Here is a 27,947-nt window from a genome sequence, read left to right as displayed (position 1 = left end):
CCCCCCAAGCATGGGGCCCGTGCCCACCCACACAGTGCTCCCAGCAGCTGCAGGCAGAGACCCCGGGCAATTTTTTTTTTTTTTTTTTTGCAGAGCCCTTAGGGCAGCTGCTTGTGCCCAGGGCACCCACGTATGCAGACTGGCTGGGCAGGGCAGAGCCAGGCCACACCACCACTGGGGCAGATCCTGGGACAGATGCATTGACCTGGACAGAAGTCCCCAAGGGGATGCAGACAACCTAGCTGTGCCCCCATGCCCAGGTGCAAGTGCTAAGGGGCCTTTCTCTGCAGAATCCGGGCCCTGGGGGCCTTCTTTAAATGTCTCGGTATACTTTATAGATTTTCTCTGTTAATCTTCACAATCACATTTTGAGGAGAGCCCAGAGAGGTTAAGTGACCTGCCCAGGGTCACACAGCTAGGAAGTTATGGCCAACGGTGGCTAGATGCCCCCACACCCATTCCCTCTTTGTCACAGACACCAGATGGCCACCTTCCCAGCCTGCCCTGTGTTCTGTGGGGTGTGGGACTAAGTCCTGTCCAGCCAGTGAGGTGTGGCCAGAAATGGCAAGGGCCACACCTGTGTCTCTATTTTCCTGCAGCTGCCAGCTGGACACAAAACCCAGGCGAGGGCACGTCTGGGCCCCTGACCCCTCGCACAGTGGACTGTGACCTGAACGAGAAACCAACTCTTAGTATGCCGAGATTTGGAGAGTATTTGTTACAGCAGCAAGGGCACCCTAACACGGAAGGGACAGAAATGGCCCTGTGACTCTCCCAGATAGCAACAGGGAACATTTGGACTCATTTACAGTTGTCTTTCTAGAATGTTCTCCCGCTGTGTTTCGTCTGTGCTCACAGGCGGGCATACACATCCCCCCCACCTCCCCTGACAGTTCTTTAATACGCAAAGCTGGCTTAAGCAATCGGGAAGTGATTGGCCTCGCCTCTTCTGTCCTCCATCTGTGGCCAGGTCTTTGCCCACAGGGACCTTGCACGATGAATGACCAAGGAAACAGATTCACTCCAGCCAAACACAGGTCAAAGACAAGGCAGGAATTCTGAACTAAGAGCTTGGGCCTGAGGAATAGGCACCGACGTTTGGGCAGACCAACACTCACTGGAGCCCAGAATCACCTCCTCCTGGAAGCCCTCCTGCTTCCTCAGTGCCTGACACAGTACAGGCCCCTCACAAATGGCTCTGAATGGGTGAGTGAATGAGTGAATATCTGTTTGTTGAACATAGAGAGTCAGATGTTGCCATTGGCCAGATATGTCCAGACTGCAGTGGTTGGAAACAGCAGGGAACAGCCATCATGGGGACAAGGGTGCTTTGAGCAGGGCTGGAGGGGCCTATTCCTTGGCCACAGCCAGCCCTCCCTCCCTGGCCAGGCCTGCCCCGGGAACTGCTCAAAGTTCCTGCCCAGCTGTGCCCACACGCCAGGGCCTGTGCCGTCAGACACAAGCGGCTCCAGGAGCAGGGGGGTAGAGAGGTGCCCACCCCCCCACGCCAGCCCCTGCATCCAGGCCCACACATGCGCAGTGGAGCTGGCCAAGGCAGAGAGGGCAGACTCACGATCCCGTTCTGCACGCTGAAGCCCAGCTGGTACTTGAGGTCGGGCCGCTTGATGAGGACCGTGGTGACCGGCGGACAGCTGACGATGTTGAGCTTCACCTGTGTCTGGTTCTTCAGACCCTGCAGGACGGGGCAGGCGTCACAGGGAGCCTCAATGCCACCAATGGGCACACTCTCAGTGGCTCAGACTGAAGCTGAGTCGGCCAGCAGGGTGGGGGCCCTGGGTGCAGGGGAACGAGTCTGGTGGGTCAGCCACCTCTCGGCCTCCACGTTCCTCCATGCAACCCGTGTGCAGGGTTGCTGGCTACCGCAGGCGGCAGTGCGGGCCATCTGACCCAGGTGACACCATGCTGTTCATGAAGCCAGAGGCCAGGCCCTGCGCACCACGGTGCATGACCAACAGGACAGCACCAGGGTCATCCTCAGAGGGGCCCAGGAGGGGCCCTCCCCACGCTGGAGGCAGGAGGAGCACCTTCTGTTTGGAAGGACCACGGAGAAGCCTTCCTCAAAACAAAACGTGCTAATGGCAGGGGTGGGGACAGGGAGTGAGGGGCTCGGTGAAAATCTGAAAGCAAGAGGATCTAGTGTCCACAGTGACACTGGGCCAGCTGGAGCCAAGGGTGACCTCAGGCCCCAGAGAGCCTGTGACTGTCAGCGGGCGCCCCAGGCTATGGTTGTGAGGTTAGGTTGGGGGGAGGGGGGGAAGAGGCCCCAGCCTCAATTTGGCTGCAGTCCCAGCTTGTTCGTCTGGCCAGTCATGAGCCCTTGATGCTGCTCAGAGCTGCCTGGATATGTGGGTGCCTCCCTCCCCCCACAGCCCCATCAGAGCCTGGGAGACCAGGTGCCCCAGGCACTGCAGCCCTGGGAGGGAGGCTCCAGGCAGACCAAGCTTCTGCACCACGGGTTGAGGCCTTTGCTGTGCCTACCGTCCAGCTTTCCAGGTGGTCACCCGTCAGGCAGATGCTCTGGGCTGGCTCTGAGAGCTGGCTCATGGGGCGCTCTGGCCCTGAGAATGCCCTTCATCTCTCAGGCTCACGAGGGAGGATACAGGTGTGTCCTCCAGCACCACGAACATAGGGGTGAGGAGGGAACAAGCCACAGGAGGACGGGGGCAGAATGCAGACAGAAGGCCACATGGCTGCCCCCAAACAGGCAGAGCCCATTGTCTGGAGACCGTGGACAGAGCAAAGGCACTGTGGTGCTAGGCCTCCTGGAGCGGCCTCTCTGAGCTTCCTGCCCTGAGGCTCTTCTAGACCTGGAGCAACCAGGCGTGAAGACCCCCCAGCAGGGACTGGCAGCTCACTATCTCCCAAAGCTGCAAGCTCACGGTCAGATGGTCAGAGCAGCCTCCCTGCTCAGACCCATGCAGGGTGACCAACCCTTCCCATGTGCCCAGGGAACCAGGGAATGGGACTCTTGGTGCTAATCTGCAAAAGTCCCATGCACACCAGATCACCCTACATCTGGGGGTCCTCAGCCCTTGCCTGGGGTCCATGTCACTCAGAACTGGCATCAGTGAAACCAAACGTCCCCTTCTCACCCCCAAGGGCAGCCCAGGTCCTTCTAACTTCAGGGCTATGGTATGGTCTTGGGTATCCTGGACCTGTTTCTTCACGATCCAAGGGGGAAAGGACAAGGCAGTGAGAATAAAACAAGGCAGGGGCCCCGCATGTGCACCTTGATGATGCCCTGGCAGGTGGCGAGGGGCAGCCCCACCAGGCTGGTGCCGTTGATGGACATGATCTGGTCCCCGATGCTCAGCTTTCCCGAGCGGGCCGCCGGGCCGCCGTTCATCATGTTGGCCAGGATGACCGTGGGCAGGATGGAGCCCCAGCCTGACTCCACCACCACCACGCCCAGGATCTCGCCCTTGTGCTTCTCCAGCTGCAGCTGTAAGGAAATGAGCGGCGAGAGGTGCCCGTGATGGGAGCTGGGGACCTGCGCGCCTACCGCCTGGCCTCGCGCAGCTCTGGCTCCCAAGCTTGAGCCAGGAGCACAGACTCCCTCCTGCCCGTGCCCAGCATGGACCCTTCCGGGCCCCAGCATGGCTCCAGCGCCCCAGTTCCTGCGCGTCTCACCTCCCACAAACCCATGGAGGCCAGAAGAATGTTAGACTCCAGGGCTCAAATCTGCCCCCAGCTCTTGCTCTTATCTGGAAAAGTCCTACCTTCTCTCCACCCCAAGGGTCACTGTCTCAGAAAGCTGCCTGTCGTTCATTCAGCAAGAAGCCAGGAATACTCATTCAAGCATTCATTCATTCATTCATTCATTCATTTATTCATGCATTCAAGCAGCAGTCCGATTATTCCTTCTTTTCACTTATTTACAAGCATTCAGGGTATGGGTCATCCACAGGGATCTGCTCCCGCGTCCTAGGAGAACTTTCTACTGACCCCTGAGCCGCACACACCGGGCCGTGCGAAGGCCTCCGCCTCTGGCAGCTTTGAAACTCCCCTGGGCAGCGCACCCAAGTTCCCTGTTCTGAAGATGCTTCTCAAATGCTTTTCAGAAACACCTCCTGGGTGCTGAGCTCCAGTAGATGGTAATAGCGGCATTCAAAGGCACATTTTCAAGGTCATTAAGACTGATTGTAATCAGCTCCTTTGTTACAACAACACCTCATTTCACACACAAGTGCTCAGCTCCGAAGGCAGGAGCAAATGTACATTCTGGGCAGCACTTCGTTCTGCCGTGAGGACGGGGACTTGCGCGAGGGCCCTTCGAGGGCTCGCTCTCACGTCCTCTCACAGGAAGCTGCCCTGAGGCATCGCCGGGAGGCTCCGGCTCTGCGAGCGCTCAGCATGGGTGGCAGAGGCCACTGCGGCGTGGCATCCCGTGGCCCACCCACGGTGCATGTGGCTCACCTCCTTGCAGTTCTCGGAGTTGGAGAAGTGGATGAGGTCATCGTTGTACATCTCCTGGGTGTTGATGATGTCACTGTACTCTTTCTGGCTCAGGTCTTCGGGGTTGATGCCGTTGGCCCGCAGGAACTCCTGGTAGGCCACGCTGAAGGCCTGGCCGATGGACTGTGCGATCAGCTGGGCCTGTGGCAGAGAGAAGCCCACTAGACCAGCCCAGAAGCACAGGCACCACACAGCCCGGAGAGGAGGGGCTGTGGCAGGGCTGAGTGCGGGGTGCACACATAAGCCTGCGATGGGCCCTTGCCTGGGCTTAAAGGAACGAGAGAGAAACTGTAGACTCTCATTGGGTGATAGCCGTCTTCCCACCAACACCCCACGGTCGGCCACCATGGGGTGAGCCCCTCTGCTGCCTTGTACCTGGCAGGGCCCGGGCCTGACTGCTCCCGCCTGAGCCGTTTAAGTCCCACACCATCCAGGACAAAGCACAGTTTCAAATAAAGTCTGGGAAAATTATGAATTGTTTGCTAAGTATCCTATTTTTGTTGCTTTAATTGGTACTATATTTTCTTGTATTATATTTTCTTTCTACCCATCTTATTCCAAAAATAGACTTGAGGTGTGTTCTTGGAGGAGGGTCACAGAGACTCTTAGTTGTCTCCCCAACATTTATGTGTCCTTAGCCACAGAACCCAATGTCAACTGGGGAGGCAGGGTGTGTGTCCAGCGGTTCTCGGCGGGGCGGGGTGGGGTGGCTGTTCCAGGCTGAGGCTGATGAGAAGCAGAAGACCTAGAGACACCAGCACAGACCCCACAGAGCAGAGCACCTCCTTCCACTACAGGGAACCACTTGTTTGGATGTTACTGAATCTCTGACACTGCCGAGTCCTGGACATTGAAAAGTCACTGCCAGGCTTTGCCTGTCACCAACCAGTGTGCAGACAGGGGATGGCTGGGGAGCAAGAGCTAAAGTCCTGAGCTCCCAAAAGGATGCCAAGCGTGCTGGCAGCCATGTGGCCCTGGAAACTAACAGGGTTCCCAGGGGCCTGGCCCCCAGCAGGGCCTCCTCCCCACCCAGCCCCAACTGCAGGAGCCCCAGGGCTGCTCCATCCCCTGCCACCACCGGCCTTCCAAAGCCATCAAAGGGGCCTTCTGTATGGGTGCCCCCAGCAAACCTTGGGACTAGAAAATGATAAAACAAAGGATTTGACCTAAATGCCTAAATCCCTTCCTCCCTCTACACACTGCATGCTTTAAGTGCCACGAACGAATATGGACCAAATGAATATCTACCGAAGTGGGCTGGGCCAGATGATAAAGGCAGAGCTGGAGCATGGAAGGCTTTCCTGAAATAGGTACGGAGTCTAGATTGAACTGCCCTCCCACACTGGGCCCGGAATAGTTTACAGGAAGGACAGGCTGATGTTCATTTGGCAGGAATAAGCCCTGCTCACTCCTAAGACCAGCATTTCGGCCGTGCTGCTTAGGGCAGACTCGCCAGAGCTGTAGTCTCCAGAAACCACCAGAGACACCCCAGCCTGGACAAGTGTGGACTGGAGGGTGGGGAACCCACAGGTGGTGCACTGGAGGACAACAGAGCTAGCAGCTGGGGCTCTGGCTGAAGCTGGGAGTCAGGCCTCGGGAAGATGCTGGAAGGCAGGGGGGGAACGGGAGCCCAGGACCTGCCCCTGCCACACTGGGGTCCCAAGGCTTGCTGCTGGCTGCCCCCAGGCCTCCAGCTGTGTCCCCTGACATGGAGGGATTCTGAGAGCATCGCTCCCTTCACCCCTGAACGGATAGGCTGGCGGTGCTGCCCGATGCCCTGGGACTCCGCCTGGGGTTCTGCCCGGGTGCCCCACCCCAACCCATAGGAGCTCCTGGGGACAGTGAGGTCATTCATGCCTGGGTTCCTTGGGATGCACTCCAGGAGCCCTCGGCATCTCCCCACCTGGTGACAGTCTCCCATCTCCCCATCCACCCCATGTCCTGGTGTCCCTGCTAGCTGACCTGGAGAACATGCACTGGAAGCCCTGCAGACAAGGGGCTTCCCTGCCCCCCAGCTCACAGCCAGGGCCTGGGGGTGTTCAATGCTGTGAGGCCAGGAGCCCCGCGCAGGCAGGGGGGAATGCAGGGGGCTCGGAGAGGGGCTGGCATTGGCAGCTTGGCACTCAGAGGTGGCGTCCTGCAGGAGGTGAGGTGGGGGAAAGATTACTGCCGTACCCCAGCACTCCTTTGCCTCAGCACTTTAGCCTGTGTGGCTTATCTACCCTGGCCTCAGCTCTGGAGTGCCTGAGCTCCATTTTACAGAGGGAAACTGAGTCTCGGAGAGAGCCACTGGTATCCTTAATGGCACCTTTTGTTTTCTCCAGGTGCTCCATCTGCTGTCACCAGACCCTCAGATCCCTTACTCATCCCCAGCAGCTGCCCTGGACGGAGCCACCATCTAGGTCTTAGGCTCTGGGCAGCTGCTGAGTGTCCCCCCCACACACCCCACCGGGTGGGTCCTTCCCTCACTCCTTCAAGGACCACATAGAGTCCCCCTCATGCCCACCTTCTCTTGCCCTCAGCCTTATCTCCCCCTGCATGGAGAGCAAGGGGGCCGCAGCAGCACCCCTGACTCTAGCCCTCAGCCCGCAGCCAGGCACAGGGGCTGGTACCTTGGAGCCCCGTGGCGTTCCCTGCTCCTGTGACTTCTCTGCCAGCAGACTGCTCACCCTTTGCCACTGGCCTTACCCTGCCCATCACTCACAGCCCTTCCCGAGGGCCCATCTCCCCCCACCAGGTCTCTAAAACATCCTCAAGCCCCGAGTCACACAGAAGTGCCCATCTAGGTGCCCACGGAGATCTGGATCGTGGGGAAAGAATCTGTGTGTGTACTAGCGGGTCTGTGTTTAAATTTCTTCTCATAACATAATAAAAAATTAAAAAAAAGAAATGTATAAAAAAATTAAAAAATAAATTTCTTCTCCAATCAATAAACCATTGCTTCAAAGCACTTCTAGAGGATTTCAACTTCTTAGCAAAAGGATGACTACCTCCATCCCTCAGCCCTGCCTTCAAACATAAAAATCTAGGGGCCATTCCCTTCTGTTTCAGGTCCCTGCCCTGCAAGTCCATATGTGAACAAGAATGCCCCTTTCCAAGTATCCACGGAGAAGCGACGGCTCTTCAAAATTCTACTTCGGCACACAAGATCTGCCCGCCAGGGGGCAGCAGAGAGACCTGGCCCAGGGTCTCCTGTGCTTACCACTTGGCCCCCTGCTCCCTTCTCTCCTTTCTCCCAATTCTAGGCTCAGAAGGATGCTCTTCTCCTATTGAAGGAAAGAGTCAAAGTGTTCATGGTCTCTTAGCGAGTCTGAAGTATTTTAAGTTCCAGAATTATGACGTGAAATGGCCATGAGCAAAAGCAGAGCTGTTCCTTGAGCACAGATGTCGCCTCCTTGAACGCAAGCCCGGCGTGTGAAAATGTGCATCTTAACCACAGAAAAGTCAGGGAGTATTTTGTTCTAGGAGAAAAAGGTGGTGTTTTGTTAAAGGATTTCTTCAGATAGCACCCCTGGCCTATTTAACCATGGTTCAATTTATGAACAGCCCTGAAGGATGTATTTCATGAAGTGAAGTAAAGCTATGCTCAATCTCTCTGCAAACTCTGAGTGTTAGGGAAAAAACCCACTGATTCCACTGGAAACATCAATGATGGTGCACAGGATTTCTACCTGAGACATGATTTCCAAAGAGCCTGGGACGCTGGAACCCCCGTGAAGTCGGGGCCTTCGGGGACGCGGCATGCCTGGCGGTTACTTACGTCCTCGGACTCGAACACGTGGCAGATCATCTTGTACTGCTTCTTCCCCTCTTGGGCTCCAGGGGTGGTCTCGATGCAGTCCTGAGAGGCTGACCGGGGCATGCGGCGCCTGGCCATCAGCACCACGATGTTCCCAATGTCCGCGATGTAGGAGATGGTGCGCAAGGCGTGGTCCATCATGGTCTCCTGCCACGAGTGGGGTGGACCCGTGTGAGGAAACGTTAGGGAGAACAGGCCACTAAAAAACACTCAAGTTCGGGGTTTCTCGGCCTCAACACTAATGACCCTTGGGGTGGTCCTTCTTTATTGTGAGGAGCTGTCCCGTACACTGGAGGGTGGTTAGCGGCATCCTTGGCCTCTACCCACTGGATGCCAGAAGCATCGCCCCCTTCCTAAGTTGTGACCACCAAAAATATTTCCAGCCTTTGCCAAATGTGCCCTAGGGCACAACATCACCCTGGTTGAGAATCACTGCTCCAGGGAACAGAGCGTTTGAGGACAGTGATTCACAGTCAAGGTCGATCTGCCTTCGCCCCACAGCACCCTCCCACTGCTTCTTGGAGGCACAACACCAGGGGGAGCTCCTGGTCCCTGCTGGGGGAAGAGCAGGGAGGCCTTCAGGGGGTGAAGCCTGTCCCCACCTGATCAGAGGCGGTCTGTGGCTCTGGAGAAGGGTCCCTTCCCCGCAAGGCATGTGCTTCTCCCTAGCAGATGTGGAAGGCTCTGAAGCCAACGTCTTCCACAGATGAGTTTTTTTCAGGGAGCCCAAGCAGTGCAGGCCCCAGGCAGGGGACACTGAGGCAGCTCCCCTGATTGATCGATGGGTCTCTGTGGCCATTCAATTCCCTCGGCGCCTGGCAGGTCCATTACTCTTGATGGCTTTTGTCGTCTGACAGGAATGTCCACTGAGCAGCTTGCCCATGACCCCTACCTAACGAGGCTGCACACAAAGGCTCTGAGAAGCTAATCAGTTGGTCTTTTATGCCTTTGTGCTTTTTCCACAAAAGAAAAATTGGCTGCTTCTGCAACCTCAGAAGCCCCTTTTCTTCCTCACAGAATCCACTTTTACAGCAGATATTACTCCACGTCTGTCTTTCAGGAGCTGATGTACTTCCTGGCCAAGGCTAGGGGGGTGGTTTCAAACCACAGGAGCCACTTTTCAGGAAGGGGACTGGACAGGGAATGGCCGAGGGTGTCTCTTCGGCATTTCCTGATTTCTGGCCCCATGTCCCAGGCAGAGCCATGTTCCTCGCAGACAGAGGTACAAGTACGAACTCTGGGCTTTTTAAAACACATATACTGTCCAGCCCTGTTCGTTGCAAGGAACAAGGAGACCCCTGTGACAGTGAGCATGGCCAGCACCCGGGGGTCTCTGTTTCTGTAATATCGTTCCCCACGAAGAGGAACTGCGTGTGGCTCCTCGAAGAAATGGCTGATTCCAGGTCTGGGGCAGGGGAAGCCTGAGGGGAGCTTGGAACACCTCACTGCCTCAGAAAGCAAGGACGTGATCAGCGACTAAGGGGAAGATGTCAAAACCAGCCAGGACCCAGTTTAAACGTCTCTGGTCGAACTGGGCATCGCCAGAGCACCAAAAAGAATAAGGAGGATAATAATGAAAACACAAATTAAAAAAAAAAATCCATGGGTCCACAGTGAAGAGGGAAAGAAAGACACAAAAGGTCTTCTGCATGGGGAAAGGTCCGATAAAAGTAGAGAGCGTGGCATAATTAGGAAATGCACCATTTTTGCACTTCCAGAGTTGGAACCAACTCAAGGAGGTGATCACTGGGTGCTAAAGCCGGCAGGCAAAATGGGTACTGAGGAACACGTCCCCACCCATCTGGAGTGTCATCACACGGATTACTTGCTGATGACAAAGAAGCAGAGGGGTCATTACCCCGGCATCTGGTCGTCCTCCAGCGGGCTCAGGAACGGAATGGAGGTCTGGCCCCAGGGTGAGTGGGGCCTCCCTCTCCCTCAGCAAACCTCAAGCACAGGGCACTGCCTGAGACCTTCCCGACCCCTCCCTCCATCTGCCCCGTACTCCTGGCCTCCTGCCCTCTTATTCTCCTTCTCGGCGCGCAGGCCTCTCTATCTTGCATGGCTCACTTGCTCCTCACGTATCTGTCTTCTCCACCAACAGCAGTGATTAAGGCCCAGGAAAAATGGGCAGAAGCTGGACACAGCATATGGTTCACAGGTTGAAAATCTTAAGGCAGCCCCCCACCCACCCCTGCTGGAGCACCACCCACTCAGAGGGCCGAGGGCTCACATGGCATTTCCACCCTCCCACTTGATTCCCCAGGCCTGGCATGCACAGGTTTCAGGAAGGCCCCTCTAGAATCCTGATGGTGAGCACACAGCTTCCGACTCGGCGCTCCTTCCCCTCCATTTTGCCTACTTAATCCCAGCTGCGGCACACCTACACTGGGGCTTTTCTCTTCCCAGCCCGGTGCTCCTCGGCCCCCTGCAGCTCGCTCTAGATTCCACAACCACAACCCATTCGAGACCCGGGGTCTGGCGCAACTGTCCTCCGGGGACCGCCGTTCAGCTCATCCCAGAGGGAAAGTTCTCCCGCAGCTAGACCTTGATCTCCTATGGTCCCTGAGGTGCGAAGTTAGGGGTTTAATGACATGATTTTAAAACAACAGTCTTTAAAACGCTTACCTGTGTGTCCGCATTTAACACTTTGATCCTCTGGGTGGAGATGAAGAGGTCCACTTCGGTCAGAGTCTGGGCATCCCCCTCCGAATTCTAAGAAAGGACAGTGGATACTGTTACAAATAAAAAAAAAAAAAAAAAAAAACTAACTTGAACAAAGGCCTGACAATTTTACTAATGACCCTGAGCGCCCCTAGAGGGAAACGCTACTCCAGCTTGGAGCAGCCATGGGAAATCTAAATTGCACACCGCCTTCCAGAGCAATCTGTAGCGAAGTGAGTTCTAAAGGCAGTTTGCACAGGGCGTGAAGAAGGAGGGAGGAGACAGCTTCCGGAAGCCTGAGCGTGGAGGGGGGCTGGACGCCTGGGGTCTTGGGTCCCAGCATCCAAAGCGCAGCCCCTCCACTCCCTAAAAAGTAGGCCTGCCTGCCAGCCCTTATCAAACTCGGCAAAGGCACAGGGTCTGTGTACTCGGGCTACATACGTTTCCGGGATTTGGGATTCCAAATATCCCCAGGAAATGGGGAAGAAATTTTCAAAGACATTGGATTAGATCGTCAGCATCTTCTTCTGATTTAAATAGTCCTAGTTATGTCACCACCACCCCCCCCCCCAGCAGGCTTAAAGCTGATCTTCCAAAAACCCTAAGGGAAGCAAGACCCCAACAGGACTCAGTGCTGCCCTCCCAGCAACACAGGAAAAACCAGGAGAAGCTGTCACACAAATGCCCCTGTTCTGTCAGCTCCTGGAGTGTGTTCATCCTGTGGCCATTACTTACGTGTCCATGGAATGTTCTAGAAGCTCAGTGAACTATTTATTCAGGGTCTGCTCTAAACCAGGACAGCTTTTCATTGGTTTTTACAACCTTGGGAATCCTAATTACTCCTGCACAGTGGCAATGAAATACAAAATCTTTCGGTTTACCCACTGAGGTAAGAAATTCTTTGTAGTCACCGGAAGCCCACGGTGGCATATCTTCCACTTCAAAAGAGCAGAAATGGTGATTTAATTCCTCACTAAAAAATCTGAAATCTAAAATCCCCCTGCTGACAATTCCTTAAGAAATCGGAGTTGCAGAGAGGCCCTGTATAATATTGATAAATTTGTATCTCAGCTCAGTTTTCAAGGCAAAAGATCTTTTGGGCTTTCAGCCCACCATGAGGTGACATTGCTTTTAATTGATTTTTAAAAGAAAAGAGAGTTCAAAATAATCCAGTTGAAAATAGTCTGCAGGGGGGCGCCTGGGTGGCACAGCGGTTAAGCGTCTGCCTTCGGCTCAGGGCGTGATCCCGGTGTTACGGGATCGAGCCCCACATCAGGCTCCTCTGCTGGGAGCCTGCTTCTTCCTCTCCCACTCCCCCTGCTTGTGTTCCATCTCTCGCTGGCTGTCTCTATCTCTGTCAAATAAATAAATAAATAAATCTTTAAAAAAAAAAAAGAAAATAGTCTGCAGGAAACACAGAGGAACTACTTTTTGTCTGATTTGAAAAACCGGGTTATACTCTATGTCCACATGCTTTTAAACATTACATATTATGGGATTGTTTCTCAAAACCCTCTTGCTTGAAAAAGTAGATTGGGCCAGAAGCAAAAAAAAAAAGAAAAAAGAAAGAAAAAGAAAAGTTGCAGGTGGACTTGGTTTTAGTGACAATTTCTGGAGGAAACTCGAGTGCTGTGCCCTTGATGGGAGAAGAGGGACAAATGTGGAGCTGAGCAGGCTCAAACTGGGGGTGAATGGAAGAAGCCGAAACCTGATCGATAACAGGGAAGAGCAAAGCTCACCCCGTGATACTCTGCTGGAAGAAAGGGGGAGTGTCAAGAGCAGGAATCCAACAACGGCCACCAGACAACAGGGAGGGCCTGTCTGTGGATGGGGGGACCGTGACCCCATGGTCACCAGCAGGTTAGCTGTGTGTGGGATGCTGCTTCCTCCTGGTTCCAGACTCATGAAGCACCCTCCTATCGGCACTTGTCTGGCCAGATGTGAGCAGAGCAGAAAAGCGGCCCTCGGCAACGGTCCTGAACATCCCCTTGCCCGAAGGGAGGAACAGCTCTCCATGGACATAACCAGCTGGCCTCAGAGCCTGCAGAGGCCGTTTCGAGCTGGCTCTGCCTGCTCCGGGCCCCTTTGGGCTCCCCGGACGGCAGACCTAAGGACCAGGCTGCAGTGTACAACAGAGCCCTGCTCCAGCTTCCTGGTGCTTGGCCAGCTCAGGGGTGCCCTGGGCAAACTGCAGGCTAGGAGCCCCTCTTCCTTGGAAGCATACCCCAACTATAGCTCTGCAAAGCCAGGCCCATCTACACTGCCCAGCAGAAAGCTCGTTGAGCAGCGGGAGATGGGTGAGTTCCTTCCTCTCCTACAGCTCAAGGAGTCCAAGGAGACACCACTGGGCAAAGAGCAAATGCCACAGGCAGAGAAGTTTCACCACAAGGGAGGGGAGCATCCAGACAGGCTCCTCTGGCACACAGTCAGAAGACGGTGTTCTAGGTGGGGAACGGAGGACTAAAGCTCTTGCCGTCTAAGCAAGAGGACTGCACCAAATCAGTGCCTTCTGACACCGAGCATTTGAGCTTTCCTGTATTGGGAGGACCCAGCGTTTACTAAATGACCAGGTTTACAAGCAAACGACTGGAGGTCAACTTGATTTTTTTAAAGTTGGCTCATACTCCAGAAACTCTTCCCCCTCCCCGCCCTTTTTTTTAAGTACACTCCATGCTGGGCGTGGAGCCCAGTGCACGGCCTGAACTCATGCCCCTGAGAGCAAGACCTGAGCTGAGATCAAGAGTTGAATCCTGAACCGAATGAGACACCCGGGCACCCCGCAGCAACTCTCTCAAGGAACGCATCTCATGGGCAAACTGACCTTCTCATCATCATCCTGATTTAGTAAATTAAGCTTAATGAGTCTTTAAATATCAGAACAATTTAATTAATTTTGTACAGGAGCCTAAGCACTAAATGCGTCACATGGTCGTATCAAATGTCACCTGTAAAAATGTCTGCGTGAAACAGTAACATCGCGGCATTAACCACATTCTAGCACAGGAGAGACCAAACGAGAAATTTAGAAAAAGGGCACTGATGAGGTTCTTCTGTAAGTGGGCGGTTAAATATAAAAAAAGAAGTGTCTGTGGTTCTGTTCAAAAGTCTACTGTTTATCTACCAAGGGAAGAGGGAAAAGCTGTTCGACGCATGCTGTGTGCTCCTACAAACAGGACCGCCCCCAAAACTGCACAGGACGAGGCCCAGAAACCCAGGCAAACCCCGCAGCCCCACACACCGCTTTTTTCTTGATTTTAGCAGCCTTTTGCATCCTCTGAGCAGCATGTAAGAGAAAAGAAAAACGGATAAAGGAAGAAAGAAAGGAAGAGAAGGAAGGGCAGCCAAGCTATTTCGGTCTTGTGGTCAACACCCCGGGACGCCGACCTTGTGCTCAGGGGAAGCCCCCCCGCAGGGGCAGGGTGGATGGGTGCCCGCCACTTCAGCGAGCACACACGCTGACCACGAGAAGCCCCCACACGCGTCCCTCGAGCGCTGGGAATCACCAACCACCGCCCAGATCTGTGAGGGCGAGACTGGGGACGGAGCGATGCCACCAGCCGGCACCGAAGCACCGGGCTCTCAGGCAGAGGAGCACTACTGGGGTCTGGGGCAGGAGGGCCCAGGGCTCTGCACTTCTCTTCTCCTGACCCCCATGGGCTCGTGCACCAGGCCCCTGTGCCTCCATAAAGAAGGTCAGTGCACAGTGAGGACAGAGGAGGGGCCTGACATGGTTTCTCAGCCCCCAGGGGCTGGTAGCATGTACAGTCCCGCCCAGAGGGGGCACCTCCTCGGACCACCCCACCCTTTTCCCAGAACCCCATTAGTTTTGCTGATTTGGCCTCATCCTCCCCCTGCCTGGCTGCACCCACTGTTCACAACCAGGCCATTCTGTGTGTACCCAGAGCAGCAAGCATGTCAGAGGGTTTCCTGAGGTCATGAATTTAACTGACACATGGGATTTCTTTGTTTCCCCTTCTGCAAGCACTTTGGGGCCAAAGACACACCTACCATCAAAATGGGACTGGAGGCTCCAACCCAATGTGTTTTATGAGTGGAATGCTGTGGAACGATCACCTTTAAAAATCATGCTTCCAGTGGCCGGGTGGCGGTTCCTCGTGAAGAAGCCAGCTGCCCCTGCCCCCAGCCCTGGCATTCTTCCAGACTGGCCAAAGTCGCCCTTGACCTCGCCAAGTGCCTCAGGCCTTCCTGCTCTCTCAGTGCTGAGGGCTGTGGGGTCACCAAACCCGCTTTCGTGTCCCCTCCCCCAAAGTGAACCAGGGCTCTGCTGAGCGCACCAGTACCTTGACCCGGCTGACGGCCTCCTGCGCCTGCATCATTCTGATGTTTTTGGAAGGGTTACGTTCTGAGAGCAGCTGGGTGGACCCCAGGTAGTTGGCAGCAAAGATGATCCCATCAATGAGGTCTTCTGGTTCACAGGGCCCTGGAACTGAGGAGGGCACAGTTAGCATCCTCCCAGAGGACAAAGGAACAAGGCCGCAGGGACAGGGGACAAAGGCGAAGGGCTGACCCATCACCCATCTGCAGCCACAGAGGGAGGCCAGTCTCCCTTCATCGCTGCACAGTGCACGGTGCAAGGAACTACGCAAAATCAACACCCAGGCCAGAAAAGTCCACGTACGTGGCTCAGGACAATTCCAGGACCTCGGGCAGCTGTCACTCAGGGCATCTCAGCCTCCAAAGTGACAACCATATGCTGCAATCCAGAGACACACTTTCCCAAACTGGACAGCATTTCTGTGCCTGCCCCAGAGCCCTCTGGAATCAGGACAGGGAGCAGAAACTTCCCACTACGCCCTCCAGTTCTTCTGGGGTCTTCTCCTCCACTTCTGCACTGCAGGGCTCTGGTCCTGTCACATGCCCACCTGGGCAGGTCACTCCATCCTATACACCTCAGATCCAGGCTGGGTGATGTGGCTCTTGCTCCCCCTGCTGCCTCTAGACCGCTGCTGTCAATGGAACTTTCTGCCATGACATAGAATGTTCTATCTTGGTGCTGTTTAATATGGAACCACTAGCCACATGTGGCTTTGGAGTACTTGAACTGGGGCTACTGCGAGAGGAAATGAATTTTTAAATTTTATGCCATCTAATTCATTTACATAGAAATAGTCACATGCGGCCTGTGGCTCCCTTTCTGGACAGGCAGCTGTAGGTAAGGTCAGCAGAACTTTTCTGCGAGGGCTAGATGGAAAATATCTTAGGCTTTGCGGTCTGTGTGCAGATAGTCACCCCTGCGTCCGGAAGACAAAAGCAGGCCCAGGCCATCTGTTTATGAGCACACACGGATGTGCTCCGGGAAAACTTTGTACACGGACCTGGGTGGCTGGGAGGTTTGGCCCTGGCTCCATAGTCTGTAAACTGTAGACCATCGCTTAGCCTTCCTCTGAGACCCACCACCTTCCTTTCCATGTCACTGCCTTCTTCCCTCCTTCCTGCCCGCCCCTGGTCAGACCCCTCCTTCTGAGGGACCTTGGCTCTAGCTCTCAAGCTCCCCCTCACTCTAGGGTCCCCAGGGCTGGCTGTCCTGTGGCTCCTTGGTCCCCAGGGCCAGCAGTCCCCTCCGGACCCCTCTCCTCTGCATGCTGTTCCATGTTCTCCCCTCTGACCTACTCTGCTGCTAAAAGCATCAACTTGCCAAGCTTGGATGCCATTGTCCACCCGTCCCATAACATCTGCCCAACACCCTCGACTACCTACCCCACGCCCCACCTGTCAGCCCCAGGGACTTGGCACAGCTCCAACCACCTGTTATGTGCGGGCCTGCAGCTGGAAAGAGCCAGAGCCGCCCAACAAGGCAGACTGGTTCCATTCCAAATTCATGGGCCAAAATGCCCTCAAAACTTGCAGGCGACCCTGAGAGGTGCCTCTGAGAAGTGCCCCTCTCCCCCTGCGCAAGCACCATCTCCTCGAACTTCCAGCTCCCCTCCCTTGGCTGTACTCGGCAGAGCATCACGTCCACTCCCTGTGTGGTGGGTCCCCGCCGGGGACGGAGGGTCACCTGTGATCCTATCCCTCTCTGAAGCAAGTCCTATCAGCTGGGTCTTCCTACGGCTTTTAAATATCCTCCCATGTCCCCAGGTGGGTTCAAACACTTCCTTCCCTACATCCCCACCTCCCTCCTCCCTCTGGAAGGCAAATGCCCAGAAGGAACTGCCTGTTTGGCTCACACCCCTTCCTCAGCACATCCCTGCCTGGCTGCTACGTCCCTGCTGCAAAGCCACCAATGCGAACACTACACGATCTCTGTGCCCTCGTGTCCGGGGACCTTGTGGTTCTCATCTCCTCCTCCCTCTCTAGCTGTTCCTTCTCAGCTCCCTGCAGACTCATCCTCCTCCACGAGGCCACCGAATGCCGACAACCTGGGGACTCGGTACTGGCAAAGGACACGCAGCTCTCTGAGCCCCACCCCCACACACTCAGCAGCCTACTCGCTGGCTCCCCTGGGATGGCCCCCTCTCACCATGCCCAAAGCGAAGCCCCAACCCTCCTCTACTCCATCAGGGCACTGAGCCTGGTTCCTCATCTCAGACCGCACACCCCTCCCAGCTCCACAGGCCTTCGCCCCCATATCCGACCCATCCCCGAGAGCTGTCCCAAACCTATCCCGAGTCCGCCTTTCTGGAGAAAGGTTCTGCCACCACCACGGCCTCATTCCATCCTGGACCCGAGGATGGCCACCGACTAGCCCGTGTGAACTGCAGTGGACTGCCCGTGTCCCTCCAAAGTCCCTATCCTGAAGCCCTAACCCGCAGTGTGGTGGTATTGGAAGTACGACCTCTGGGAGGTGATCTGGGAGGTCAGGAGGGTAGAGCTCTCGGGAATGGGATCTGTGCCCTGATAAAAGGGACCCCAGAGAGCAACCCTGCCTGCTTTCTGCCACACGTGCCCACAGAGAAGAAGCGTGTCTGTCACCGGAAGGGGGCTCTCAGCAGAACTCGACCACACAGGTACCCTGACCCGGGCCTTCCGTCCTCTGCAGCTGTGAGGATACCCAGTGTTGGTCATAAACCCCACAGGCCCTGGTGCTTTGTTAGGGTAGCAAGACTAAGACCTGAACCTTCCGCCCAGACTACCCCCATGCTACCACGAGAGGGTCCTTCTAGAAAGCTGATCTTTTTGCCTCCCCTGCTGTAAACTGCACGGGGCCTCTCATTCTCTCAGGAGAGAGGCAGGAGTCCCTGAGCCCTGTCATCCCAGAGAACGGGGGGCCCCAGCTCCGGCCCGCATGCCTGCCCCCGGCTGCTAGGGTACTGGGGGCTCAGGGAGGGGCCCACAGTGAGCAGGCTGTCACCCCAAAAAGCAAACGTGCAGCTTCCCTGACACCAGGCAGACCCTGCATGCAAGGCAGGTTTTCTAAATTACTCTGAAACTTCAGTTCTCTTCAAACCGCAGGAGAAAATGGCACAAGGTGAGCCGCGTGGGAGGGAACGTGTGCATTAGGCTTTCACCAGACCAACCTCAGCTCTGCAGACTTTCCATTAAAGCTCCGAAATTGGGCATAGCGTGTGTCCATTAGCCTCCACTGTCTGCCTGAAGACCCCGCCCCAGGGGCTCACACGTCGTCGGACTCACACCCGGGGATCTACTCCCGTCTCTTTCACACCAGCACCACAGCTCCTGCACTAAAGGCCATTTTATAAAGTGCTTTCGAACAAGGTCAAGTATTCTGCAGTTTGAAAGGAATCTGTTAGTAATAACGGGCCCCGGCAGGTCCCACCTTAGCAATGTCCCGGGTCATGCCCCACGGAACGGTGGGGGCCCTCCCATCATGACACTACTGCCCTGGGGACTCCCTCCCTTTCTCCCCACTGACCCTGACAGCCTCCCCCGCAGTGCCCAAAGGATGTACCCTTTCCTCTTGGGTCCTCAGGTGGTTTGCTCCAGAGATCTTGGATACCACTTTCGGAAGCCTCTCCCAAACGCCCAGGGAACCAAGCCCAAGGTCCCACCCCTCAGCAACCCAGCCCTGACTGAGAAGCCACTGATACCTCACGGCCTCCCTGGCCCTCCCCCATCGATGGACACCCCTGTGACTTCCACAGTCTGCTGGCAAAGCCTGTCCCCAAGTCTGAAGCCCCTCACCCAGCCCCAACTCTGTCATCTGTGTCTGGAGGAAAGAAGCATCTTCTGCTCCAGAACCAAGTGAAGGGGTCCTTACAAGAGTCTTGGGTTGGGGAGGAGAGACATGAGGAAGTAGGGCCTAGGTCTGGATGGGGAGAGCTGCCCCTCTGCGTGGTCTCCCCACCACTTCCATTTCTCTGGGAGAGCTCTTCCCACCCAGCCGACATTGCTGGATCTGGAGGAGGCTGCTTGTGACAGCAGAGGGGCGGTATTCAGAGGCCTCCACAGCCTCGGCGGTCAGTGAGGGACAAGAGGGGATGGGTACAGGGGGCCTTGAGAAGGGGCTTGTGAGGGCCTGGGTTGGGGGTAAACCTTGGGCTTGAGGGCTGGCGGTGGGAGGGACTGGGGGTGGAGTTGGGCGCTGGGGCCAGGTGGGCTGGAGGGCCCAAGGGGGACCCTAGCTTCTGGTAGATTTATAAGCTCACCCTTCCAGTGTTTAGAAGACACCCCAGAAAAGTACAATAACCCCCGACACATGTTCAGATCAAGCGTTTCTCATCCCATCGTCACCGCCACCTTCCCCAAAGCTCTGTGCAAGTGGCCATGTGGGACGATGGTGCCTTGTCTTCTAGGCCAGCCTACCCACGGTCCTCCTGGCCACCCACTCTGGCCTCCAGTCGGCGCTGGTGCAGGGTCCCGCAAGGACCGGGGTGGTGGGACCTCAGTGCCATAGGTCTCTGTGGGCTCCTCCCAGAGCCCCTCAGCTCCTCACGAGTCCATCACCCCTGCACACACGTGCACGCATGCACAAGTACACACCCCCACGTAGATACACGTGAGTGTTCGCGAAGCTTCTCACACAGCGGCAGTGCCTGCGGCCCTGAGCCCACAGAGCCACACCTCCTAACTGGGCCTGTGCGCCCACTGGGGATCCGAGATGAAGTGCCCCTGCGGGAGCAGATACAGAGCCTGCAGATGCAATGAGGGGCTTCCGCGGGCAGGCACTTTACCTGATCAAGGGGATGAAGCCCCTCTATGACCACAAGCCCAAACACAAGAGAAGGAGGCGTTCTGAAGACCGTGTTGCGACCCCCGAGGAAGGTAATCCTGGCAGCAGGTGGCCCGGCACCGCACACCCCAGGCCTGCGGCCCTGCTCTGTAACCAGCTTCTGCACCCTCGTGGGGGAGCGACAAGGAGCCCACCGCTGCGGGCAGGCCTCTCAGAGAACTGAAGACAAGAAGCGCCGCCCAGGAGAGAGGCCCCACTTCGGAGCCTACAACTCCCCAGGCCTCTGACCCTGGGACCGCTCCGCCCAGGGCCCATGCAGGGTGCAGGGAAGGCAGGGCCAGAGCTTAGCCGCGGACCAGGCACAGAGAAGGGCTCAGCAAGCCATGTTACCATCCTGAGTATTCTAATATTGCAACAAGCTCTTAGGGTATCTGTGTTGGGTGGGCTGGGGAATGGACTGTCCCTCCCAATTCTGCAGACGGGGAAGGCACCTTCCCCTCCCCCTCCGGCCTGTCAACGTTGAGGGACAGCCATGGAGGCTGGGACAGCCATGACAAGGACTGGGACTAAGGCAAGGAGGTACCCTCTCTCACAGAGCTGGGTAAACAGGGCAGACAAAAAAGCAAGGTCTTTTCAGACAATGAGGAATAGAAGGCAGGAAGCAAACCCCGGTGTGAGGGGAACAGGGACACAGTCCGGATCTACTGAGGAAGGGGAAGGCTGCTCTCAGAAGCCAAGGTGAGCACAGACCCGAATGACGCAAAGGGAGATACTTTAAAAGCAGTGTGTTTTCTGAGGCCCTCTCAGGGTCCCAGCTGTCTGAAGGGAAGCAGGGACAGCCCTCCAGGGCCCCACAGCGCCTGCCCAGGGATCCAGGGACACAGCCGGAGTCTGAACTCTTCCATCTGCCCTGCTCAAAAAGCCTTTGTGCCCTTGGGACAGTCATCTCTCTCTCTCTCTCTCTCTCTCTCTCTCTCTCTCTCTTTTTTTTGGGGGGGGTCAATTTACTTACCAGCAAAATGGGGTGAGGGGGAACTCCTGAATTCTATCTCCTTGGGGTTTTTGCAAAGGTAAGATTAATAGGATGGGCTTCATAAATGCTAAAAGCATATAAAGTACAAGGCATTAGTTAATGAATTCTTAGCTTCTTTTTGCACCTAACTCAAAAGACAAGTCATAGCACTGAGCTGTGGCAGCACCCCGAGCACCAGATTGGGGGGGGAGGGCAGAAAGACAGTGGGAGGTGTCCGAGGCCAGTGAATGTGCTCACGTGGCCTTGTGGGCATGCGGCCTGACAGCCCACTGAGGCTCAGGGGACAAAGGGATGCCACGGTCACGCTGATATTAAGGGACAAAGCAGGGACCAGACCCAAAGGCTGTCACATCCCAGTCGGTGGCCTCCACCAATATCGACATGGGGCACCTCCCGGCAGCAGGTAGAAAGTGGTGCAAAGCTCTTCTAAACCTGGCACCCGACAGGGCAGTGGGAGCTAAAGTCAAGGAAGGAGGGAGAGAAGATCCCAAGCAGCTCCTCTGTGTCCGGAATCGTGTTCAGAGCCCAGGGAGCCTGCAGAGGCCCCAATCCCATCAGAGAGATTCTGCCTCAATGGACCCAGAGTGGGGTCCGGGAATCTGCACCACACACACTCCAGGTCACACCGAAGAGCACCCCTGTGGGCAAACCTGATCTCCGGCACCCAAGCACTCCCCCCTCCCGTCTTCTTAGGAGCAAAGCCCGCTGAGAGGCCAGGCCAGCAGCCACTGTCCCAGGCAGGCCTGGCTCTTTACAAAGCCCTGCCTCCCAAGGGCAAGACTCCCGGCTGTTCCTTCCATCTCAGGCACCTTGGTCCTCACTCTGGAGATGACAAACCCCTGCACCTGGCCAGGGCTGGCAGCACCAAGGGAAGGGAGTAGGGGATGGGAGGGGGAGGGCTACAGAATGGGGAGGGGCGTGGAGGGAGGAACCCCTCCCTGTCCATCCATCAGCAGCCCTGGTGTGCACCTGTCACCAGCTAGAGGAAGGCAGGTGCCACCCCCACAGAGGGAAAGGCAACTGCCAATCACACGGCAGTATCTTCCACCCTGCCCCTCAGGGCTTTCTGACTGACGTGTGTCCATTTTTACTATCTTACACCATCTTCCCCTCAGGCCTCATTCTCTCCAGTGAGTGTGACTCCAAGTGCCCATCATTTGCTGATTGTCACCCCACGGCAGGGCCCGAGCCACCAGTCTTCTCTGCAGTGACCATTACTGATCAGTAGATGGTGCCGCTGTGCTCTGCGGGAAAGTCCGGGTGGTCCCAGCAGCCCTGGGGTAACTGCTCCCTCACACAGCCCACACCCTCAGCCAGCACCCAGGGCCTGGGCCTGAGCAAGGGTCCTCACACCCTATCTGTGGGGTGGGAGTCGAACGGCACTCCGTGGAACGGTCCCTGAGGGTGGGAGCTTCGGCCTTGCCTTTTGAATGGATTCCCGCCCTCTGAGGCCACTGTCCTCTGCCTTTCCCCTTGCCACTTCCCAGGGTGACCTTGGGCAGCTAGCCAGACCTTTCTGAAATTCTCATCCTGTTTCAGTCTATGTCCCTGAGTAGATATATTAAAAGCTGGCCCCATCTCCCCCCACCCCCGGAGTGAGTCCCACCAGATCCGGGGGCACAGATTCCTGTGTGTGAAGGGCACCCCACCCCGGGCAGTGGGGTCCACCACCAGCACCCACGGACGCCTGCTCCCTGGGAAGAGGCCAGTGAAAAATTCCGGTCTTTGTTACAAACTCCAAAAGATGCCCACCTCTGCCACCCCCCTGTGCCGGAGGTTCTTGTCATTCCAGCCTTGCTCTTCTTTTCAAAAAGGATTACATCAAAAACTAAGGATATACTGTATGGTGACTAACATAATAAAAAATTATTATAAAAAAATAAAATATGTTGAAAAGATGTTCAATACCAAAGAAATGCAAAATAAACCATGAGATTAAAAAAAAAAGGAAACAATACAAAACAAAAACAGTACCTGCAGCATCCTGCCTGCCTGTCAGACCCACCCCCACCTGCACGCTTATTAGGAAGCAGAGAAGGCCGGTGTGGATAAGCAGGGATTTCAGGTTCACAGACACTGCTCTCAACTCCAATCATGAAACACAGAACCAAAAATCAAACAGCTTCATGACAGTAGCAAAGCAGCTGGCCCACCGTGTCTGGGCATAAATTGTTCTTATTTGGCTCAACTTTTGGACTAACCCTATGCCGAGACCACCAGAGGGAGACAAAACGACAAAAGAATAAGGAGATGTTTAAAGGCGATCCTGCGTCCCCAGAGAGCGATTTCTCCTTTTTGTTTTCTTGCTGCGATACAGATCGTGCAAACATCAGTGTACGCAGAATGTATCCGCACAGTCTGGACATGAGGAATAGCGTGCGCCAGGCTCCTTCCTCCTGGAGGAAGCCTCCATTTGAAATGTCTGTTGGAAAATGTCAACCCTGTGGACCACTCTGAGCAGGGAAAGGGGTGGGAGGTCCCACAGAATCATGCCTTGGAGCCCCTGTCCCTGACACTTTTGGGGGAAACTATCCCGAAGCTGGGTGGTGGACAGAGGCTTCCCACAAGTGGCCTGGATCCAGGCAATCTCATTAATTCCAAGTCCTGTGCCTGCTTCTCCGTCTTGGGGGGAGGGGACGGCTGGGTAGAGCCACAGCCGAGGATGGGTGTGTGAGTGTGCCTCTGAAAGGTTGCAGAGTACAGCCCCCAGCCCTGACACACCAGACCTCTGTGTGTAACAAAGGTCTATTCCGCTCGGTCCTCGACAACCTCATGAAGCAGATCTCAATGTCCTGATTTTACAAATAAGGACAGTTCCCAGGGGTCAAATGACTTGGCAAAAGACCACTGCTACTGATTCAGGTACTCATAAGCATTTTTGAGCCCTCATTTGAGGACAGAAAACACGGAACTCACAGGCTGACATTAGTCCCACAGTCACCAAATAAATACATCAGGATGGTGCATGGTAAACGACATGAAGGAAGGACCCCGCGCCAGTGAAGAAGCCACAGGGGTGTCTGGCCTTGACAAGAATCTGGGGGCAGGTGCTCTCTGAGCTGAGGCCCGAAGGATGCAAAGGAATCAAAAAAACCATAGAGGGAAAGGAGAAGACAGCATTCCAGGCTCAGGCAAGAGCAGGTGCAAAGGCCCTGGGGTGGCAGAGTATAGCACCTTTCAAAAGCTACCAAATGTGCAAACTGCCCAGGTGCATGGGGTGGGCCAGCATGTAGAGCAAGCTGAGGCTGCAGAGAGAGTGCTGGCCAGAGGGGAGGATCCTGGAGCTACACCAAGGACTGTCATTGCAGAGTACTGGCCAGGGAAGTGGCCCGACCTCTCTGTCTTTAGAAAGCAACTCTGGCTGCAGAGATGCAAACCACAGAGGGGAAGAAGGGAGAGCATCTGGGAGACTACTGCAATTGTTCTAGCAAGTGAGTGAATGAGTGATGATTATGATGGTGGTGGTGGTGATGATGGTGTGGACCAGGGTGATGATGGTGCCAGAGAGACAGCGACAGACTGGATCCACTCTGGAGGTTCAACCCACAGTCTGGAATACAAGGTGAGGATGAGGAGTGCTCGAAAGCAGACTGTACCACTGGATGGCCAAAGCTGCAGCTACAAGGAGGGGGCACTGGCCTTGAGGGTGGGGATTCTAGGTGCAGGAACTTGGAAGTCTTCCAAAGGAGCTCAGGAGGCAGCTGGACTCAGCGGTCCTGAGAAACTGCACGTCAGTGCCAGACGAAGCTGCAGACACAGAAGAATCATCGGGGAGAGGGGGGACTGGGTGGGCAGGGGTCCCAGGACCCAGCTCTGCTGAGCTCCAGCACCCTGTCCCCAGCGGGCGGGCCGAGCTGTGCCCATACTGGCAGGAGGGGAAAGGAGCCCTCGTGCTTCTGATGCACCGTGACCAGGAAGCCCACAGTGATCTCAGCCAGCCAGAGGATGGCAGTGTGTAGGGGAGGTATAAGCATGAAGCAACCATCCCCAAAGTCTGGTTCAGAAGAAGAGGAAGGTAGAGCGCTGGCTATGGATACATGCAGGCGAGGACAGATGCTCTCAGAAGCCAGCAGAGGGGAGAGTGGAAGATACCGGAGAGGAAAACACCTCAGATCGGGTGAGTTTCAAAAGCGCAGAGAGGGACCTGGTCTCAGCTGGGAGGAGAGGCCACGGCTCTGAGGGGACAGGACAGGGAGGAGGGGCTAGGAGCAGGCAGAGTGCCAAGGCCACATGCCATGCAAGCCACTGAAATAAGGGCAAGAGCTGGCCTGGGGATGGGAAGGTGTGTCAAGAGTGGCTGAGGAGGCAGGAGAGCCGTGAGATTGGATCTCAGGTCAGACCTTCTACCAGCAGACCTGGGGCATGGCCTCTGGGCTCTGGCAGGGCTCCTCCTGCCCTTAATACCACCCTCTCCACCACCACACCAGTGGGTCCCAGAGCCAGATGTCCAACGCTGCCGTGGGCTGGGCTGTGCCTCCAAGAAGCCCCTGTTAAAGGTGACCCTTTAAGGGGGCTGCTATAAAAGAGAAGATGCTGTCCGAGAAATCAGACCCTCAGAACAGTCACTGGGGAGAGGCCCTGCCTGGGGCTGCAGGACAGGTTGCGTCATCACTGAAGGAAACGATTTTGAAAGTCCCACAGCGTGGAACATTAGACACCCAACAAGCGAGATAAAATCACTGGCTTCTGGGAGGAAGAAAAAGACTCAAAAACGGTCAAAGCCAAGCTCAGTTTAGTGGACAGATTTGCCCAAGGCAGGTCCTAAGCATTAGCTTGGACCTGGGAGAATTACATCCCAGAAACAGCAGAATGAATCCAAAAACTGGCAAAAAAATAGGGAAAGGCACAGGTATAAAGCTGCTCACTGCAACACTATTTCTAAGAGCAAAACCCTGGAAACCACCCAAATGTTCCTGCATAGGGGACATTCATCCACACAGCGGATGTCCAAACAGCACAGAGCACCTGCGCGTACTGCCCTGCATGGTGCAGAGCTCTGGCATAATCTCCAGGGGTTCGTGTTAAGTGTAAGAAGGAAGGTGGAGGGGTGCCTGGGTGGCTCAGTCAGTTAAGCACCTGTCTTCAGTTCAGGTCATGACCCCGGTGTCCTGGGATCGAGCCCTGCATAGTATAGGGCTACCTGCTTGGTGGGGAACCTACTTCTCCCTCTCCCTCTGCTACTTCCCTGCTTGTGCTCTCTCTGTGTCAAATAAATAAGTAAAATCTTAAAAAAAAAAAAAAAAAAGGAAGATGGAGAAAAGGGTGTTAACTCATTACCATTTATCTAAGAAAGGGGGAAGAATCACCTAAGATACTAAAAATACGTGAAATGTTAAAACTGGTTATCTCTAGTGGGAGGAAAGGATTTGGGAGGCGGGGTAATGGTGTAAGAAATTAGACGCCTTTTCATACACCCTGTTTTCTATACTTGACTTCAGAACCATGTAAGTGTTTTATATAATTATAAAACAAAATTCAATGAATAAAGCAAATTCCTAAAGAAAAAAAATGCATCTAAATGTGTAAGCAGTTGTGACATGGTAATGAAGAGAACTATTCTGAATGATTTTAAAACAGAGTAATTTGATAGTACATCCCTCCTGGGCTATCCTCTGAAGACCAAAGTCAATGCAAATGAATCTTGAATTGTATTTTTAATCACATGTCCTTGGTGATGTCGGTCTTGTTATTCTGAGACTATCGTAGGACTGATGGAATAAAAGAAATGCAGAATTCTGCTGGTGTCCTTGAGAATGGGGGTCTGGGGCATAGGAAAAAGGTACAAATGTAAAAACCCTACAGTCCTGACAAGATGAACTGGGATGCATTTTATCTTCAGATCAGTATGAATCATGACACGCTTTCTCTTAAAAACATATAGGATATTAATTATCTATATCCATGCATAACAAATTATCCCAAAAGTTTGCAGCTGAAAACAACAAGTATTTGGATCCAGGTGCAGCTGAGCCCAGCGCTTCTGGCTCAAGGGCTCTCCCAAGGCTGTAGCCATTTAGGGGAGGCTCCCCTTCCAAGTTCACTTATGAGGCTGTTGGCCAGAGATGGAGAGGTCAGCAGGGCTTAGATCTCCCAACCGGGGTTTCAGATGGAGGCTTCTGCCATTTCATATACTAACAAAGATAAAAGTAATGCATGTCAAATAAAAAGGCCAATAGGAATTTTTATTGCATAACTGATAAGCTAATTCTAAAGGTTCTATGGAAAAGTAAAGACACAAGAGGATCCAGGGAGGTTCTGAACAGGAACAACGGTGACAGAAGGCAGACGTTAGCCTTCCAGGTCATAAAATGCACTACAAATCCCCAGTTAAATAAAGCAGCTTGGTTCTGGAACCTCAGTGGAGATCCAGAAACAGGCCTAGGTGTAAATGACAATGTATTATATTATAAAGGCAGCATTTCAAAGCAGAGAGGGAAGAATCCATGGGACAGTCTTGGCACAAATGGTCAGCTGTTTGAAAGAAAATGCTTAAAATGTAATTCTTTCTGGATCCATATACCAAAATAAATTCCAGATAAATTAAATATGTAACTCATTTGAATAAAATCATAAGGGTTCTAGAAGGAAAAAAAATAATGGTAAGAGTGTCAAGGTTGGGTTGCCTGGGTGGCTCAGTGGGTTCAGTGTCCAACTCTTGATTTCAGCTCAGATCATGGTCCCGGGGTCATGGGATCGAGCCCTGTGTCCAGCTCCACGCTCAGCACGGAATCCGCTTGAGGTGCTGTCTCTCCCTCTCCCTTTCCCTCTGCCCCTCCCACTACTCCTGCACGCTCTCTCTACATAAATAAATAATAAAATCTTTAAAAAAGACAGTGCAAAGCTCATACCAATCTCAAAAACTTGTAACTTCAAAGGAAAAAAAA

General features: G+C 54.6%; 1 protein-coding gene across 3 annotated transcripts in view; it reads right to left on the bottom strand.

Moving 5' to 3' along the window:
* The window catches only part of APBA2 (amyloid beta precursor protein binding family A member 2), a 236,520-nt gene that overhangs the window by 9,014 nt on the left and 199,559 nt on the right, over positions 1-27,947 (bottom strand). For 2 of the 3 annotated variants that reach the window (XM_040642673.1, XM_040642674.1), the window contains 6 exons: positions 15,241-15,386; positions 10,904-10,990; positions 8,237-8,422; positions 4,438-4,617; positions 3,251-3,463; positions 1,574-1,693 (listed from right to left, as the gene is read on the bottom strand). In XM_040642673.1, coding sequence (XP_040498607.1) covers positions 1,574-1,693; positions 3,251-3,463; positions 4,438-4,617; positions 8,237-8,422; positions 10,904-10,990; positions 15,241-15,386 — 932 coding nt within the window. Of the gene's footprint in view, positions 1-89; positions 1,694-3,250; positions 3,464-4,437; positions 4,618-8,236; positions 8,423-10,903; positions 10,991-15,240; positions 15,387-27,947 lie in introns of those variants that run through there. The other variant, XM_040642672.1, reaches the window with a different exon arrangement.

This window comes from Ursus maritimus, unplaced genomic scaffold (genome assembly GCF_017311325.1).
Source record: "Ursus maritimus isolate PB19 unplaced genomic scaffold, ASM1731132v1 scaffold_27, whole genome shotgun sequence".
Taxonomy (NCBI): domain Eukaryota; kingdom Metazoa; phylum Chordata; class Mammalia; order Carnivora; family Ursidae; genus Ursus; species Ursus maritimus.
The sequence above is the reverse complement of the archived record's forward strand: the minus strand, read 5'-3'. Positions and strand labels throughout refer to the sequence as shown.